The 20,775-nt window shown below is 36.8% G+C and overlaps 2 protein-coding genes across 5 annotated transcripts in view; one reads left to right on the forward strand and one right to left on the reverse strand.

Moving 5' to 3' along the window:
* The window catches only part of tmem198aa (transmembrane protein 198aa), a 34,798-nt gene extending 15,490 nt beyond the window's left edge, over window positions 1-19,308 (reverse strand). Inside the window, exon 1 of one of the 3 annotated variants that reach the window (XM_067410097.1) lies at window positions 19,241-19,308. The gene's annotated coding sequence lies outside the window, so the exon portion shown is untranslated. Of the gene's footprint in view, window positions 1-3,891; window positions 4,013-15,036; window positions 15,159-19,240 lie in introns of those variants that run through there. The other 2 variants (XM_067410095.1, XM_067410096.1) reach the window with 2 other exon arrangements.
* The window catches only part of LOC137036114 (myc box-dependent-interacting protein 1), a 33,756-nt gene continuing 21,879 nt past the window's right edge, over window positions 8,899-20,775 (forward strand). Inside the window, exons 1-2 of one of the 2 annotated variants that reach the window (XM_067410094.1) lie at window positions 8,899-8,948; window positions 9,192-9,331. Coding sequence is in view for 1 of the 2 variants with exons in the window: in XM_067410093.1 (XP_067266194.1) it covers window positions 14,267-14,290 (24 nt within the window). In the remaining variant the exon portion in view is untranslated. Of the gene's footprint in view, window positions 8,949-9,191; window positions 9,332-14,216; window positions 14,291-20,775 lie in introns of those variants that run through there. The other variant, XM_067410093.1, reaches the window with a different exon arrangement.

The following is a 20,775-nucleotide window of genomic DNA, read 5'->3' on the forward strand; positions in this document are numbered from 1 at the left end:
AAATTGTTTAAAAATGCATTAAAGCAGATTTGGTCAAATTAATTTTATATACTAAGAAAATAAACTAAAAGAATTAAAAACAGACAAAACATGCTTGATTGAATTAGCTGTATCACTAACATAAAATTAAATGTCATCTGCATATAAATATATCCGATGTGAAGTATTACAAAAAGTAATGGGCTTCACCATAGTATGCTGACGGATTTTCTGTGCAAGAGGTTCAAGAAAAAGTTTGAACAACAACGGTAAGAGAGCGCATCACTGACGAGTGCCGCATAAGATGGAAAACTGGGATGAGAAAATGCCACCTGTCATGACCACCACAGAGGGATTAGCATATAAAATTTTGACCATATTATTAAAGTCACTCCCTAAGCCAAAACGCTCTAGTACTGTCCAAAGATATTGCCATTCGAGCCTGTCAAAGGCTTTTTCAGCATCTAAAGATTGTGCGGCCGGCGCATGGTGAATCAAATTCCACTGTATGACATGCAATAAACGGCGGACATTATCTGCTGCCAATCGTGATCTAATAAAACCGGTTTGATCATTATGCACCAAATTAGTCATAAAAATGTCTAAACGGGATGCCAAGACTTTGGCATACAATTTAACATCACTGTTTAGAAGAGACAATGGTCTATGATTCCCACACTGAGTTAGATCTTTGCCAGGCTTAGGTAACAGTGTGATAATGGCCATGTTGGCACTATTATTGAAAGAGCCCTCTCAAACAGAATGAAGAATCATGTTTAACAATGGCTGTCCCAACTCATTCCAGAAAGCAAGGTATAGTTCTGAAGGGATTCCATCCCATCCCGGTGACTTCCGACGACTTTTTCATAGCCATAAGGGTTTCCTTTAATTCCTCTAAAGAAATTGGAACGTTCAGAGAGGTTGCCTCGACCTCAGAGAGAGATGTAAGAGTTAGATCCTGGAAAAAATTATTACATACAGGTATTACTCCATCTCAATGCAAAGAGCATTATTCAACACCAGCTGTCTTTGAAGAAAATAAGCTGTCTTCAACTTCTTTCCAATCACTAAAAAAACTCAAATCTCTGTTGTGCTCTCTCTACCTTCTGATGGTACCTTCGGTACGTCCCGTTGCACTTCAGATCATGGGCAAAGAGTCGTTGTCTGCCTCGGGTGTAGATGTCAGTCATGATGTAGAACAAAAGGCTCTACTGAACTTGCAACTCTTCATGAATATTTTACACAGACCGCCGAAGGGCCCGCAGAGAGAATGTCAGCAGAATGAAGCTCGACCTGTGTATATACTGTATTATGCACGTGATATGTATGTGCCTTGCTCATTAGAAGGAAAATGGTAGATCAATGTAAACAGCTGTCCAACTGAACAATAACAGACACTATGATGGGCTCGAGTACAGCCTATGGGGACTGTCTCTGAAACTATCCGCCTTATTGAGAGCACAAAGAATGACTTGGGATTTAAAAAAAAAAAAAAAAAACAGAATGTGAAAAGCCCAGATCTATGCTACAAACAGCCCCATTTGTCTGCATCTAGGTTAACTATAACAGCAGCCACTATAGGCACATGGCGATCCTGAAAATACATCACGCCACTATGCACATGTCTGCAATAAGTGGAACACTGGGCAAGATTCACAGATGACAGAATAAGGTAAACACCCATCCAGCTGGAAACAAAACCAATTGTGTATTACATGAAGAACTAAAAACAAAGTGAGCTAAATCCTAAGAACAATCCCTTATTTAAAACAGCTGCTCTCTCACTAAAAGGGATAGTTCACTCAAAAATGGCAATTCTGTCATTTACTCACCTTCATGTCATTTCAAAACCTTCTTCTTTTTTCTTTTTTCTCTCTTTTTTTTTTTTGTGGAACATATGAGAAGATATTTTGGGAAATGTCTTGGAAGTCAATGGTCACCCAAGCATTACACCCAAATGTTCCACAGAAGAAAGTAAGTCAAACCGGTTTAAAAACAGAATTTTGCGTCAAACAAACTTTTACGACTTTTAGCACAAAATAACATATTTTCAAGAACGTTTCAGCTGCTTTTGTCCATATTACGAAAGTCAATGAGACCCAAAAACTTAAAAATAAGTTGTGTGTAATTAATCCATATAACTTGACTTGCATATTCCGAATCTTCTGAATCAAAATTATCACTTTGTACGGAACATCCTGAAACATTCAAAATATCCTTTTTTTTTTCCTCAGCAGAATGACATGAGGGCGAGTAAATTATTTCATTTTCAGGTAAACCTGAAGGACTCCTATATTTGCATTTGAAATGAATGCAACAAATTGCTTTGTGGGTTTGCTATCAGATTCGGTATAGTTGACATTGCCCCACTTTTAAATAAAAGCCTCTTTACAAAACATTAAGATACAGGATCACAAAATAATCCGTGCTGAAATGTGTTGGACTGAAATCACCAAGTATCTCGCTAAAAATAAACATCAGACACTCTTTCTTTAGACTGGAATCCATTGGAAGGATACTTTTACCAGTAGATATATTCTAACTGGAACAACAATATCCTTCTTCCTCATTATTCCAAGATGACAAGTGGCCAAATTGCTGAACGACAAGCAGACGTTGTTGATGCATTCAAGTGTTAATGAATTCATAAGTTCTGAAAGTTATGTTTTCATGGTACATTAAACATTTATTTGAAAAGATAAAGGAAAATTGATTTATGCATTTTATGACCCCTTTTATGTTATTCTAAGGTCAATTCTAATCATATTTTCTTTGCTGATTTTAGGGGAAAGTGTACAGAATGGATTTAAACATGGCTAAATGTTTGGTCTGAGAGTGCTAGCTCTTAATGGTAGCTGAAAACAATTTCAAAGTATTTCATAAATAAAGGGGTGAGAAATGTTTAGAACTTTGTGAACAAGGTTTGTTCAAACTTGTTCTGTGCGAGCATGTTCTGTGTTGGCCAAGCTATCGCTCACATACACACTGTAAACCCTAACACTCAAAATAATTAATTGGTTTGAGTAGGACAAACTTAAAATTAAACAAATTAGTTCAGTCAAATTAACTTTATGATATTTAGCACTTTCTTTTTCTTTCAAGTTCACAGAACTGATATATTTTAAGTAAACTGAACTTTTTTTGTTTTGAGTTTAATTAACTTACTTCTTTTAATTTAGACGAACATCATTTTAACTGAAACTGGGCTGGGATTTCTTTTTCTCAGCATGTTTTGCCCATGGCACTCAAAAGGGAGAGTAAATGTTAAAATTAAGTGTTTGTTTGTTTTTTGTCTGCGCAAGATTAATGTTAAGTGGGAGATTTAGTAGTGATTAATGTTTTGTTGTGCTAATTTAGAAGAGTTTCTGTTAACGTGGGTTTTTGGAGAGTTACCATCATGGTATCAAGTGGCATATGCTGCTTTGGTTTGAGAGTAAGTATGTTAAACGCTTCATATTGCTGTATTCATTGGGCAAGCGCTATACCATGCTATTTCTAACATGTTAGCTAATTAGCAAGTTAGCATTTTTTGAAGTAGCTTGTTGTAGCTAGCCAAGTTTACACTAATAAAAATGTTTACATTGAGGTAACATGATAATTTTAATGTAAACGTATGAATAAGAATGAAAAAACTGCCAATTCTGCTTACTTAAACTTTGAATTTCTTCACCGATTGCCTCAATTTTTTGGAGTTTTTCCAGATTATTTAGGTTTACAGTGCACATTTATTTCTATCCCACAAGAACACATCCGAGAGCTGCAGAAAGAAGCCTCAATAATCCTTCCACACACTACACTAAACTCTGAATAACAACATCCCATTCATTAGCTCCCAGCAGAGCACTTGCAGGTGTGGAAGGCAGCATCTGACAGGTAAAATGTAGAGCTCCTGCTCCCCGAATAACCACTTACATTTGGAATGACAGCAAGAGATCAGATGCCAGCTGAGAGCTTTGGGCAATGGAGATAAAGGAGCATCCTACTAAAGTCTCCATTTCTTATTCCGCTGCAGTCACCATTGTGGAGGTCTCCCAGGCAATGGTTGCCAGGTTAAAGGGACAGACAGTTTTGTAGAGAAATGCGAGAGGCTGAATGGAGGGGTGGGTGAGCGTGCAAGAGAATAAAAGAGAGGAAAGGGTGACGGCGTGTGTCAGTGCGAGATAAAGAGAACGGACACGTATTTGAGAGATAAGTGTATGTGCGTTTGGGTGTGTAAACGAGAGAGAAAAGGGAATAAGAGTCTATGTGTGTGCGGTTGGACTGAGTGATTCAGCGGACAAGGCGATGGCCCCGTTAAACCTCGTTAATCTTGTTGAGAGCTTCTGCTCTAAATTCCATTAGCACTGGACCGGCTTTCTCCTTCTGCTGACCTGAATGATATTAGCAATGTGATGGGTGTTTGTATGCAATGTGTACATAGTCATGTGCAAACCAATGTGTGTGTCTTTCAGTCTGGCATTCTTCATTTTTGTCCACTGGCGGTTCGCTCTAAACAATGACTAACCCTACAGCAGCCCCACTGTGTGTTACCATTCTGAGTCAGAGAACAATCGTGGAGTCCAACGCAGCCCTACGAACACCATGACTACCATATATATGCACAAAACACACAGAGCACAGATTCTGAGACACATTGTTTAAAGGATCATTTACTCACCCTCATGTTAATCCAAACCTATAAGACTTTTGTTCATCTTCGAAACACAAATGAAGATATTTTTAATGAAACGAAAAGAGATTGAAGAAGAAATGCATTTGTATTCAGTTCCAGGTATCTGAAGAGGAAAGATTGCTTTATATGATGAGCAGATTAGGCTTTTATTCACAGTACGGCTGCACAATTATAACAAAAAAAATCATAATTGTTGATTATTCCCTTGAAATTGTAATTGCGATTATTCATTACGATTATCACAATTACATTGAATGATGTTTTGAATAGCTTTATACCACTGTTTGAAGAAACTGAATGCCATATTTTTATGAAAAATAAAAAAGCTGAATACACTCTTCCTGAAAATATTTTATTGCTTTACCATTGCAATAAAGAGATAGTTCACCGAAAAAAAATTAAATTCTGTCATCATTTACTCACCCCTCAATTAGGTCCAAGCCTGTATGAATTTCTGTCTTCTGCTGAACACAAAGGAAGATATTTGGAAGAATGTCAGTAACCAAACAAATTTTTCCTACTAATGTAGTAAATGGGGGGCGAGATCTGTTTGGTTACTGACATTCTTCCAAATATCTTCCTTTGTGTTCAGCAGAAGAAAGAAATTCATACAAGTTTGGACCTAATTGAGGGGTGAGTAAATGATGACAGAATTTTCATTTTTGGGTGAACTATCCCTTTAAGCCTCAAATGTCAACAATACATTGGTTTGATTTCTTCTTTAAAGAAAATAAAATAAACATATGCATGTAATAATAATAGGGACTTTCACACCATGTTGTTCTTGGAACTTAAGGTGTTTTCACACCTATGGATCATTTGTTTTGTTCCGAAACAGGGACTAAATTTGTTACAATGTTGCATTTTCTTGGTTCAGTTCGCTTTCACACGGCAAGCGTACCAAAATGTGTCTATGCAAGTCACATGAGAGTACAACTGCCCTCTTATTGGTCAGTTTTCTCCATTGTCACTCATCAAAATGATTGACAAGTTCACTCCATGAGCTTATTGTGGTTTTATTTATAACTGTCGAGACCAAAACACTATACGAATGTAGCCATCATTCCCGCTGTCAAATTATTTACTACAATTCGTATTAATGCTGCAGCAAATTCAAACACGTTCTCTCTGGATCTCCCGGCGCTGTCTAGTAGGCTGTGTCAAAGTCCCTTTAAGGCAAGTCATTTCACTTGGCGGCCATCTTTGAAACGCCTCTCGGGCATCCTGGGCATCATGCAATCTCTTTGAATGGGGAAACATTACATTAATATTTGAAATCACCAATGAAATCTAACAACAACCGGCTCATAAATTTAGTTTCTAAACGCTCGAATCATGACAAAAAAAAAAAAACAACTGTATTTTTCAGGCTGGATCAAGCTAATGCGCAGACCTAAATGCGCATCTCTTTGGAGGCGCGCGTCTGACTGTTTCTATAGAAACCGGTGATTCTAACGGCCGCTGAAGTGACGCGATGACTTTACCAGTCGGCGATTGGCTCTTATTTAGAAGGCGGGACTTATTCCGCCATATTGCGCGTCACACTTTCTCCCATTCAAAACAATACGAGTGACACGTCCTTTGTAGTATTCTATAGTCTTTGGGCTGTGTCGAGACCATATATGAATGTTATAATGCAAGTAGAACGGGAATGAAGGCTTCGTCGGGACAGCACGGAGAAGCACAATTACAAAACATTTAAGATGAAAAGACTAGGGCTGGGCGATATATCGCATGAGATTGTCACGCGCATTTCGTCAGTAAAGCTGGTTCCCTGATTACCGCTAAATCGCCATCACCTGCTTTCAAATGGAGCGGCATTTAATAGACAGAGCCGTAGATCACTGACAAGCCACGCAATATCACGTTCATTATCGAAGGCGATTCATCTGCGAAAATGAACGCGATATTGCGTAGCTTGTCAGAATCGGACACTACTGCTTTTTATAACACATTTTCCATTATGAATTATGATATCGTTTGATTTGTTGGTTCGGATTGCTTTCACATCTCAAGCGAACCGCTTTTGGTGCGCTTTTGGTGCACTTTTGGTGCGCACCCAAGTGCAATTGTTGCATTCACACCTGCCCAAATGAACAGCACCAAGGAGGATAACAAAATCTAATGTGATTCAACCGAACTAAATGAGGCAGGTGTGAAAGCACCCTAAGTTATAAGAACTAGCACCAGGGGGGTTCTCCGAGAACTAATGTTCCCCTAGTGGCATTTTCCTGGTTGCATTCGCACCGCCAGTAGGAACTCTGAAGTGACGTAAACTGCACTTGTTGTTGTGACTTTATTTTGACGGCGCCGAGAACAGCTCAGCCAGAGCCTGAGCACCCAGTGCTCACATTCTTCATCTTCATTACTTTACGATCTGTTCAACAGTCTAATATGTTATTAGATAGAACTGTTATACAAAAAAAGTACACAATATATGAAAGAGTATTAGCTTTTGCCATATGGTTGATGCCCAATGTCGCTAGCTGATGTTTCGCTTGGTCTGCTCAAAGTTGTGCTGGATTTTCTTCTTAGCGTCAGGTAGAAAGGTCCATCTATCACTATTATCCATGTTTGTAGAGTTATATAGGCTGTGTACACTGCTTTTTAAAAATGGTGGGTGCTGGTGTTTCACATTTGTTCGACCACTTACATCACTGGTAGTTCCTTGTGTGCTGGGTTAGACCTTTTACACTCTAAAGTAGTCTTGATTCACCTCTCACAAAGTAACATGCTCTAAACATACCTCTTAAGCACACAGAATAATGAAAATTGATTTGATTTTGCAATCACGCCTTTAAACAATTATGAAATCAAGGCATCCGTAATCGTAATCGTAATGGTGATTAGAAATTTGATTAATTGTGCAACTCTAATTCACATATAAACACTGATCGATGCACATACATAGAGCACACCAAATATGGTAAACAGAAGCTCAAACTTGCTTGCTTGAAGCCAGGAACCAATGAGGATTGTAATTCTGTTGACAATATTTTACAATGAATTTTGAAGTGTCAAAGTTTTGTCCTCTGAGGAACAAAATTATCTGATATTTTATTAAAAATATCTTCATTTGGCCAATTCATACTGCACCGACAGACAGACAAATGGCAACAGACACTTTATTGGGTTTTGTCAGATCAGTGTGTTGCTTCTGTTGATGACTGTCATCTGCTGATTGAACATGTTGAATCAGTGTTTGTCAGGTTGTGGAATGTCTGAGCAGTGCTGTTGTAGCCATTGACTTCCATAGTATGAAAAAATACTATAGTCAACGGCTACCGTCAACTGTTTGGTTACAAACATTCTTCAAAATATCTTCTTTTGTGTTCAACAGAAGAAAGAAACTCATACAGGTTTGGAACAACTTGAGGTTGAGTAAATGATGACAACATTTTCATTTTTGGTTGGACTGTGTGTGTGTGTCTTACTGATGTCATTATGAGTGCAATCATCATTAGCAACATAATCACCACCTTAGAGCCAGCCAATGCAGCTGACATCAGATTATAACTGGCCTTCTCAACTACACAAGGACACACCAGCCCTGTACTGTTCGAAATGCTATAGAGTGGAAGTCTGGAACACACCAATCTAACATTTTCAAAAAGGAACATTGCATCAGCATGGGGGCTAACAGAGCACTCTATGCTCTTGGCACACAGTCAAGCTGGGAGGCCCCTGAATGAACCCCTCCAAACTCACTGCACTTTTTTTTCACAGACAGGACAAAGGTTTTCTTAGGTTTGCGATAAAAGCTAGAGACTTCAAAGAATACATAGCAAGAAAAGCCTAAGAAAAAAAACAAAGACCAAAAGCAGAGGCATTTCACCCTTCTGCTCTGACAATTCATCGTCATCTGCTGTTCATCATTTTCATTGTTTCATTAGGGGTCCTTTTACCGCTGATTGCTCTTGATTGTGCTGTGGGTGGATCTGTAATCAATGGGCCTCAGGCACAATCGGTCATTAGCATGTAAATCTGAGCAAACAAATGAAGTGAGTACATAACGTAATTACGCCGGAGCTTTGGCTTCACATTACATTTGTCCTAATACACATCTGGGGCAAGCATATTCTTATGCACACACACACATATAAACAAAACGAGCTTTTAAAAGTGCTGGGTGACCTCTGCCACTGACTTTGTGTCCAAATCAAATGCTTTGGTGATTTTCCCAGGCTGCTCTTGGGGATGATACAGAGCATCTATTGAGCTATTCTTGGCTTGGCTCTGAACAGAGTCTCTGACAGTCCACTGGAGCAGAAGTGGATAGAGTAAAGACAGGCCTGAGGTAAGAGAGGGTGCTATCCGCCATGTACAAAATCTAGAAAATATAAATGGAAAAGAAGCAGGAACTGTAGATAAAGAACTATCTACTGAGAGAAATATGGAGGAATTTAAAGGTGCCATTGAATGAAAAAATTTAATTTACCTTGGCATAGATGAATAACAAGAGTTCAGTACATGGAAATGACATACAGTGAGTCTCAAACTCCATTGTTTCCTCCTTCTTATATAAATCTCATTTGTTTAGAAGACCTCAGAAGAACAGGCGAATGTCAACATAACACCGACTGTTACGTAACAGTCGGGATCATTCATATGCCAGCCCATGTTCAAGGCATTAAACAAGGGCAAAACGTCTGGATGAGCACAGCTGAATCATCAGACTAGGTAAGCAAGCAAGGATAATAGCGAAAAATGGCAGATGGAGCAATAATAACTGACATGATCCATGATATCATGATATTTTTAGTGATGTTTGTTAATTGTCTTTCTAAACGTTTTGTTAGCATGTTGCTAATGTACTGTTAAATGTGGTTAAAGTTACCATCGTTTCTTACTGTATTCACAGAGACAAGAGCCGTCGCTATTTTCATTTTTAAACACTTGCAGTCTGTATAATTCATAAACACAACTTCATTCTTTATAAATCTCTCCAACAGTGTAGCATTAGACGTTAGCCACGGAGCATATATCAAACTCATTCAGAATCAAAATGTAAACATCCAAATAAATACCATACTTGCGCGATTAGACATGCTGCATGACAAACACTTTGTAATGATCCATTCTGAGGGTTATATTAGCTGTGCGAACTTTGTGTTTGCTGTTTAAGGCTGTCGAGAGCTTGCGGGGGCAGGGAGTGGGAGATTTAAAGGGGCTGCAGCCTGAATCGGTGCATATTTAATGATGGCTCAAAATTAAAAGTTTAATTAAAAAAAATCTATGGGGTATTTTAAGCTGAAACCTCACAGACACATTCAGGGGACACCTTAGACTTATATTACATCTTTTGAAAAGGGCTTCTAGGGCACCTTTAAGATACAAAATATATACATTAAGTGTGTCACTATCCCTTGCAGCCAGAAAATAGCATCCAGATTAAAAAAGTTAATAAAATGGTTCAGCACATGAAAAGAACAGCCCCGTTTGTGTGTTAAGATCATGCGCTTTTTGCCGAATCCAGCTTATAAAGACCTCTGAGCTTTTGAGGCTAAAATTTAAGGCAATGTCACAGATGGGCATAATAATAAATTAGAAGAAATCAATGGGGAAAATGAAATTTAGTCAGACAAATTTGAAAGGCATCATGAAATTAAAACTGCAGTGTTTATTATAAATTATTTATCCTTGCACATCACACAGATGTCACACAGAACAGAGTGAAATGTTGTTTCATATAAAGCAGAGGAGTAAACTGCATTTAATAAATGTGACAATGTCATTGATATGACAACTGAATACAATAAAATAAAAATATTTATGAATATTAAAATTGTGGCATTCATAAGGATTTGTACACATTTGCTCGTTCACACGTAAATAAATTATGTTTTAGTGCTGTCAGTGCATTAATATTGTACGTTTCAGTGTCTATGGAAACGTAGCTAAATATACATGTGGTAGAACGACACTTTCATTAAAAAATACATGATATCACTTTGGTCTAAAGTTAAATAAACTGTTATATTTTTTTTTAAAAAATAAAGAGATTATTTTATATGCCAGGCTTTACAGGGTTAAATTCATGTTCCCTCATAATGTTTGATAAAAATATCTTCCTTTCCTGTCAAACTAATAATGGACACAATCTAATCCTGCTCTGCATTTTTTTTTGTTCAAGAAGCTGTTTCAGATATATACATCACAATAGGGAAGAAAATGTTATCACAATCCATTTCATGTTGACTTTAATGATACAATGCACCAGGAGGATGAATTAGCCTCTTTTGTCACTATATTTTATTCTACCCTTTATTACAACTCCTTAACTAACACCAATGCCAAATCCAGCAACATCTTCAAGATATAAATGCCCATTTCTCTTCTCTGAAGTGATTCCTCCAGTGATTTTCACTGGGGATGAGAGAGAGAGAGAGAGATGAAGATCTAAATTGGCTTTTCTCAGATTAAAGCGTTCCTCCTCAGCCAAGTCCAACATGACGACTACAAATCAACACCAGAGTCTACAAGCAAACATTAGCTTAACCGTCATCTGTTGCATAAACCATCTGCTGACCTATTAAGAAGCTTTGAATTTGACTCCAATTGATAAATGAAGTTTTCAGAAACTATACTTTATAAATGCAGCTGAGGGGAATATATGAAAGATGGGATAAAGTGATAAAATTACTCCAGTTCAAGCTCAATACCTCTTTTTTTTTCCTCTTTACTCGAGAGAACATTGTGAAACCAAACAAAGACAGACACCCATCTCTCACATCCACAGCAAAGAACACAGGGTGGTGCATAATTCAAACCATAAATCTCAATAGCGTGGCAGAGGATCGGTAGATAGATGTACAATATGCACTGGGGAATATTTCCCTGGCTCTCATATCATTACATGACTCACCAAACATCTGCTCTAATGTATCATATGGAGTACAAGCTTATAGAGGCATCCAAAATCTTTTAAAAGCCAAGGATGTATAAAAGATGATGAGTGATGTGCCTATCAGACAATTACAATCTGACGGTATTCTTTCACACGCACAAAGACATGATGCTTGCAGAAGGTAGAAAAATGGATCGGAGACAAATATGAGATAAGAACGGAAAGCTAATTCTAGACCAGTGCAGGAACAGCCCGAACAAAAGAGACAGTGGACATAATGGAAAATCCATTGTCACAAAAAGGATTGCAGACAAACTGCATGAAAATTTCTTGCCTCTTGTGAACAGTATACACTCTATAAATAAAAGGTTGTTTATTGGCATTGATGGTTTCATGAAGAACCTTTACCATCCATTGAACCTTTCCATTGCACTAAAGCTTCTTTATACTGGAAAAATGTTCTTCTCACTCAAAAAGCATTTTTCTGCAAATGATCCTCACATGAATATGATTTTAAAAATGTTTTAGAATTGAATACTTATAGTCTTATTGATTTTATGATTGGTTAATATGCCCAGCTTCAGAAAGTCTCAAGTGTTGCTGCATGGAGAAACTACGACTGCTGTGAAATGGATTAATGGATTTATCATTGACTTTTTTCTTGCTCTCCCACTCACCTCTCTACATGTCTCTTTCTGTTCTCCCCGGTCTGGCCTATAATCACGGGTTCTTCTTTCTGCAGTACCCAAATCTATTCATTCTCTGCATCACTATCTCTCTTTAGAGCTTCCACTCTCCCTCAAATACAAAAATGTTTGGTGTGCTGCAGCCTGACTCAATTAGACATGGATCTCCGAGGGGCTCTGCTGCTTCCTCCATCCATCTATTATTACATAATAGTCATCATTACGGAAAACAGCACTTGGCTTTCATACAAGTTCACTCTCTTCACACTTTTTCCAACCCACCCATTTTTTAACCTCAATTTTTTTTTGTGCAGTGTTTCACACAACTGTGCCAGATGACTTACTGTTACTTTTTTAACAGTATTTTCTTTACAAAGTCATGCTTTCCTGTTTGTGGGGGGGGAAAGCTTAGTGTCCTTGTTCACAAATGTTTTATAATGGATGGGTGGTTGGACAATGGCCAGTCGTAGAATACATTAATTCTCTATGGCACATTAGAGGTGTGCAGTAAATCAGGGCAGCAATAAAAGCTTTTAGAAGGTTTTCAAGTGTTTGTTGTTGTTTTTAAAATAAAAGCTCTGTTTTCCATCAAAAAATATAGATACTCTTTTTAATTATTGATGTGAAATCCCATTTTGTCCAAAACAGAAATCTGCCCCCAAAAAAGTTACATAACACTCATTTACATACACTGAAAAATAAATGTAGAATGATTTACTTTGAAACAATTTTCACTCAGAAATTGCTAGTAAATTTCACAAATAATTCAAAAGAAACAAGTAACACATTGAATTAAGCATGAACTTTGCAGTAGAAAGACTGAAATGGATTTTCTTGTAAAACAACTTTGAAAATTGTATTTTTTTTCCCACAGTGTAGAGATAGAAAGCAACCTAATACAAGGAGGATGCAAACTCTTTCAATACATGCACTCTAAATATTTTAACTTCAAATATCATTGAAATTAGCAGCAATAGATTAGGTCTGAAAAAGGTATGCAGAATCCAAGGTTTTCAACACTACATGTCTAAACCAAAAGCCTTTCCTGAGAGCCATTTCAAAGAGCAGGAGTCAAACCCAGCTGCTGAAAATATAGACAACATACAATAATGTTGTCAAAAGTCTGAGAAACTAGGCTACTGCTTTCAAACCATTGAATTGAGTTCTTTAACATGACATTTGAAGAGTGTGGGTTCACACCCATTATTTTCTCATTTTTCAAATTATTCAAATCATTGACCACATCTATCAGCAGCATCTAGTCACATCTTAAACTGAACATTTCACAGACTTGTTTCAGGCAATTTGTGGGCATCATTACAGAATTTTACCCAATAAGTTACACAAATAAACTACTCCAATAAATTACTCACCCTCATGTCATCCAAGATGTTAATGTCCTTCTTTCTTCAGTTGAAAAGAAATGGGTTTTGATGAAAACATTCCAGGATTTTTCTCCTTAGTGGACTTCAATGGAGCCCAAACGGTTGAAGGTCAAAATTAGTATAAATGCAGCTTCAAAGCGTTCTACACGACCCCAGACGAGAAATAAGGGTCTTATCTAGAGAAACCATCACTCATTTTCAATTTTTTTTTTTTTAAATTATAAACTTTTTAACCACGTCTTGAACTAGCTCTCTTCTTCTTCTCTATTAAAATTACAGCAGTGTAGACAATGCGAAGTGTATTACTGCCCCCCACAAGTCAAAGTTTGAACTAATTGTTATTTACTTGCACTAGCATATAGTATACAATAATTTAGTTCAAACTTTGACCTGAGGAGGACAGTGTCTACACTGCTGCAATACAAATAGAGAAGAAGAAGAGAACTAGTTCAAGATGAGCATTTATGGTTAAAACGTACATAATTTACTTTTTTTTTTTTTAGAAAATGAGCAATGGTTTCTCTAGATAAGACCCTTATTTCTCGTCTGGGATCGTGTAGAACGCTTTGAAGCTGCACTGAAACTGTAATTTTGACCTTCAACTGTTTGTGCTCCATTGAAGTTCATTATAAGGAGAAAAATCCTGGAATGTTTTCATCAAAAATGTTAATTTCTTTTCGACTGAAGAAAGAAAGACATGAACATCTTGGATGACTTGGGGGTGAGTAAATTATCAGGAAATTTGAATTTGAAAGTGAACTAATCCTTTAAAATAACGTTGCGAATCGTCTACTTAGAAATATTTTACTAGTAAAGAGTGGGTACAGGATCACAACATTGACGCCAAAACAAAACAATAAGCGAGTTCTGTCGTGAGGAGCACGTGACTTGTTCCACAGCTATCGAACACGCGATTAATCCCGCTTGTTTTCACGGAGGATCCCTTAATAAGTGTTCGTGAAAAACACAACCAGGCAAACACTAAAGCAGTGCCTATTGTGACTGCAGCTTGTTGCTGCTCCCATGACACAGTACTCAGCTGTTATGTGCACTATAGGAGAAAAACAACAACCCCACACGGCATAATGTACACAGCGCGAGAAACAAAAGGACACACACAATGGGCTGAACAATGGCTCAACGACAACAAATACGCTGGGGGGAAAAATGTTAGCGCGTATAGATAAAAATGGCAGAAAACATCTTTGAGACAATATTCTTAAAAGCATTTTTCTCTTTTAACAACGTAATTCTGTCCATCGTAATCAAACGCATTGTGGACAAAGGACTGGACAAACCCTCCAATATATATAGCATAACCTTATAGTGTTTAGCATTACCAGCAGTACTCTTGAAATGTAATTGAATTATTATTATTTTTAAACGATATATCACGGTCTGCAAACTTCTTTGATTACGTTAACAGCGCAAATTCTTGAATAACAAAGGGCGTATAACAAAACTTACCGTTGTCACGGCTCGAGATCAGTGTTTTTAACTGCTCACACAAAGCGCTGATAACTCAGTTTTAGCATCCTTTGTGGCGAAGGTTTTTCCCATTCCGAAGCATTCAGAATCCGGTTTGGGATCTAACAAGACAACTGGTGTGTCACGATGTTAAGCCTATGGAACTGGTTCACATAATTTGTTTAAACAAGTCCAGATGCTTTCAAACTGATTCGGGATCATGATAAACCTGCCTTTATAACATCCCTCCGGATTTCCTTTCTTTCTAGTGTATATCTGATGGCACTCAGTGTTTTCATTTTGATTCACATGCTCCGTCTCTTTGGAGTGTACCATTCGCCTAGAGTGGGGGGAGGTGCACAAAGGGGGCCCTCGGTGAATGAAGCCAAAGTATTGTGCACCCCATTCAAGTATTAGTTTTTTAAAATGATCCATTCATAAGGATATAGGCTAGGCCTATACATTTTGTGTTAAATTTTATTGTAAACAACGTCACTGAATGTCGGCAATGTAAATGCAAACACAGAATTTTATCTTAATGCAGATAACCTTATTACAACGTTGTGAGACAACAAGCAGAAAAGCTTAAAAATTATAATTTGTGGTTTGGTGAATGTTGTCACAACGCTGTCACAATGCTTCAGTTTTCCTCTGTTGCAAATGATGTTCTGTCCTCGTGTGCAACACGACACGTTATTTACATTTTAGATTACTGATGGTCCGTCTCAGCTAACAAATGTTGCAAGAACATTTTGCTAATGTTCCCATTAAAGGGATAGTTCACCCAAAAATGAAAATTTGATGTTTATCTGCTTACCCCCAGTGCATCCAAGATGTAGGTGACTTTTTTTCTTCAGTCGAACGCAAATTATGATTTTTAACTGCAACCGCTGCCGTCTGTCAGTCAAATAATAGCAGTAGATGGGAACTTCAACTATAACAGTAAATAAAACTTGCTTAGACAAATCAAAATTAACACCTGCAGCTTGTGACGACACATTAATGTCCTAAGACACGAAACGATCGGTTTGTGCGAGAAACCGAACATTATTTATATAATTTTTACCTCTAATACACCACTATGTCCAACTTCGTTCAGCTTCCTGTTAGTGAGGTCAAAAAACGCGTTCTGAAGACGGAAGTGATGTCTCGCCCATATACTTCAATGAGCGCGAGACATCACTTCCGCTGTCAGAGCGCGATCAGACCTCACTAACTGGAAGCTGAACGAAGTTGGACATAGTGGTGTATTAGAGGTAAAAAATGATATAAATACTGTTCGTTTTCTCGCACAAACCGATCGTTTCGTGTCTTAGGACATTAATGTGTCGTCACGAGCCGCAGGGTTTAATTTGGATTTGTCTATGGAAGTTTTTTCGACTCTTATTGTTCAAGTTCCCAATCACTGCTATTATTTGACTGACAGACGGCAGCGGTTGCAGTTAAAAATCATAATTTGCGTTCGACTGAAGAAAAAAAGTCATCTACATCTTGGATGCACTGGGGGTAAGCAGATAAACATCAAATTTTCATTTTTGGGTGAACTATCCCCATAAATATTCAAAACCTCCAGTTTTTAAATACTTTTTTGTTTTTGTTTTGTTTTTTTGGTCAAGTGAACATTCCATTTTATAAATTTTGCAAATATGAATGTTACCGTTGAAATTTCACTGAATGTTCTGAAACATTTAAAAACATTAGGGGACCATCCAACTAAAGACCTGACCTCTTTAAAGACCTGACCAAACATTGTAATAATGTTTGTATAAGAAAGTTTGCTCAGAATTACCAAACATTTCTGCACCAAAATTATCCAAAGTTCTGAGAATGTTCCATTTTATCTGATGTGGTTTATATCTGAGAGTATATGTTTAATTTCCAAATCAAATAAATGAGATTAGTAAAGAGTTAATGATGTAAACGGTTTCGCACTTTTATAAGATTCACAGGCCAATTTAGGCATGTTAGCGATCAGGCCGGATTCATAAAACATTCTTAAAAATAAAATTCTTCTGAACTGCTAGCCTATTTTCTTCTTTTCTTCTTAGAAAAAGTTAAGAATATTTTGTATTACTTCTTAAGAATGTTCTTATGTTTTTTCTTGTTCTATAAGGCAAATCAAATTCTTGAAAAGATTATCCTTAAAAATAATTTGTAAATACCGTCATATCCCCAAAGGGTAAGATTTTTAATGAATTCATTGGGTTGTTTCAAATATTAAGCATTACAAAATTATAAAACTTGCAACTTATAATAATATAACCTACATTATGTACAACATGCCACTTGGACCCTCCTGTGCCAATTCTGGGGGGTGTTTTTGGGGTTGGACTGTGGGTGGGGGGTATTCTTGCCCCAGGGGGCATCATTTTCAGCTCTTCTGTTACCCTTCAAGGGCCCTGCTGCCAGTAAGCCCACTCACTTAAAGGGATAGTTCACCCACAAATGAAAATTCTGTCATTTACTAACCCTCAAGTTGTTCCAAGCCTGTATGAATTTCTTTCTTCTGTTGAACACAAAGGAAGATATTTGGAAGAATGTCAGTAACCAAACAGATCTCGCCTTCCATTGACTTCCATTATTTTTCCCACTGTGGTAGTTAATGGGGGGCGAGATCTGTTTGGTTACTGACATTCTTCCAAATATCTTCCTTTGTGTTCAACAGAAGAAAGAAATTCATACAGGCTTGGAACAACTTGAGGGTGAGTAAATGATGACAGAGTTTTCATTTTTGGGTGAACTATCCTTTAATGATGCTGGGTTAAAAACCCAACTACTAGTAAACCAATATTGTCACGTACTGGCTTGATTTGATAATCCAGATGAAAGAGGCTTGCCGCAGATGAACGATGAAATCACATTTAATAAACACAAGAAACACCAGCACAAAACATTAACACAAGACGAAAAACAGAAGATAACTGAGGGTTTACATACACAAGATGACAAAAGGCTAAATGAAGGACAGGTGTAGGAGATTAGTTGTCATGGTAACAAACAAGGTTAACTACAGAAACCAACAAGATAAAGTTGGAAACAGGAACTAAAACCACAGGAACTGAACACAGACCAAAATACATTTCAAAATAAGAGTCCATGAAAACAGAGACAAGGTAATTGTGACAAATGTGTAGCCCAACGGTTGGGGTAAAAAAACAACCCAATGTTGAGTCTACATGCCTTCTGTCGTCTGGTTGAAAGTTCATACTTTGTTAGCAAGAAAAAGGCATCTTAGTAAATTCTAAATTCTATAATTCTATAATTCTTTTTTTTTTTTTTTTTGCTGTGAAATCTTTGCTGAGTTTTATAAAGTAAACATAAGAATAACATTTTTGTTAGTAAATATTTCAAAATGAACATTTACTGGACTGAAGCAACTTCAGGTTTACTTGATTATACATCATTTTTTGAAAAAATCATGTTAAAATGTATAAAATGTATTTTGAGGAACGTTTATTTGTACATCTCTCAATCATATTATTTTTTCTCCCAGCAATGAATACTCCATAGCTACGATCACAAAACTAAGCATTTAAATATCATCTTAATAAGACATACAGTATTACTGGGACATATAGAGTGACCACTGATATTTATATCTGATGTTTATAAGTCTGCTGTTATAAAGATCTCATTGATTTACATTACAAGTATTTCACTTAATTTTTGTCTGTATAAATATCAGCAACTGCACCAAATTGCATATTTCTAACCAGAATAAAACTGAGGTGTTTTTTCCTCCTCAAGTGTGAGCTCCATATTCTCTCATATGAAACTAAATAAGCCAAAAAAGCCTGATCTATCAAATATGATACAAAACATAAAGCTCATGCAAACTCTCTCTCTCTCTATCTTTCTCTCTCTCTCTTTTTTTAAAATAGTTTATCTAATTATACAGGTTCAATAAAATGTTCCATTTACAAAACATAAAGCACATATGCAATCTCTCTGTCTCTCTTTAGATTTTTTTTGATAATTTAAATTTCTGAAATTAATTTATCATATTTCAGGCTTTAAAGGGTTAATGAATTATGACCTTGGTTCAATTTTTACTTGATTACACCGGGCTTTTAAATTACAGTGAACATTTTTAATATCAAGAATATAACAATATATACAGTGCACAGCATAAATGAGTACACCCCCTCTGAAACTTAAAGGGTTAGTTCACCCAAAAATGAAAATAATGTAATTTATTACTCACCCTCATGCCGTTCTACACCCGTAAGACCTTCATTCATCTTCGGAACACAAATTAAGATCTGATAGCAGAGTGAGGCCTCCATAGGGAGCAATGACACTTCCTCTCTCAAGATCCATAAAGGTACTAAAAACATATTTAAATCAGTTAATGTGAGTACAGTGGTTCAATATTAATATTGTAAAGCGACGAGAATATTTTTGGTGCGCCAAAAACAACAAAATAACGACTTATTTAGTGATGGCCGATTTCAAAACACTGCTTCAGGAAGCATTGGAGCATAATGAATCACACGCGATCCGAATCATGATTCGATACACCGATTCATTTGTGCTTTGAATCTTCATGAAGCAGTGTTTTGAAATCGGACATCATTTCTTAACGAAATTTTTATTATTTTATTATTATTATTTTTTATTTTTTTTTATTTTTTTATTTTTTTGGTGTAATTTTAAGGCAATGTTTGATCAACAGGTAAGTATGTTGAACCAAAACATTTAAAGAGAAGTAATTTATTCATAATTAAATGTGTTATATAGCCCACTGAATCATTCTCAGACTTAATGCTGACAACAGAAAAAAGCTTGCACTATAACAAATAAATGTGGTCTGCATGTCGTCTCACAGACGTTGAACATTGCACTATAGCGTCGTCCTGCATTTCTGGCTTTTCTACTTTCTGGCTGCAAAGTTGTAACGCGTAAACGTTGCATTATTTAAAAAAGAAAGAAAGAAAAACAGGGCGTGGTTACCATATGTGCCAGGACATCCGCGAGGATTATGTGCAAAAACTTTATATCAAATGGAAATAATAAAGTTGTGACTATTTCTTTACTGATTTTATGTGTTTTATTATAACAAATATAAAAGATAACACTTTTCTTACTAACGAAGTATGTGTCACAGTAAAGTTTTGACTCTCGCTCGGTTCTCGTCTGCGGCGCTGTCTAGTGCTGAAACGATTCTAAAAAGAAGCTTCAAGAATATCGAATGTTTTAGGCTCATCTAAATAGACCAATAATCATTAATGTGGTGTAAAGAAACCTCTTTTTTATATACGAATACTGTTCCTGGCTGTTGCTGGTGCAATGTACAGCACTCAGGTCCGGTTTTGAGAATCTGGCTTCAACAGGCTGAACGTACTGAGAGACACTGCAGCACTACCGCCCTCCTGCGTAACAGCTGCATCAATACAAGAGCATTCTTACATCCAAAGCCGATCCAAAGGCACAAAACATTTCACCTGTTTTCCTCCTGTTCTTACCAGTTTTTCTGCCACCACAATGCGCGCTCAACTGCAGTGACGTAACTCTGACGTATTCTCCCAAATGGTCTTTAAACAATCGCTAAAGCATCCTTGTTAAAGGATTAGTTCATTTAAAATGAACATTACCCCAGGATTTACTCACCCTCAACCCATATACAGTACAGACCAAAAGTTTGGAAGAAGTTTCATCTGCTCACCAAGGCTACATTTATTTAATCAAAAATACAGTAAAAACAGTAATATTGTGAAATATTATTACAATTTAAAATAA

Source organism: Chanodichthys erythropterus, chromosome 14 (assembly GCF_024489055.1).
Source record: "Chanodichthys erythropterus isolate Z2021 chromosome 14, ASM2448905v1, whole genome shotgun sequence".
NCBI lineage: Eukaryota > Metazoa > Chordata > Actinopteri > Cypriniformes > Xenocyprididae > Chanodichthys > Chanodichthys erythropterus.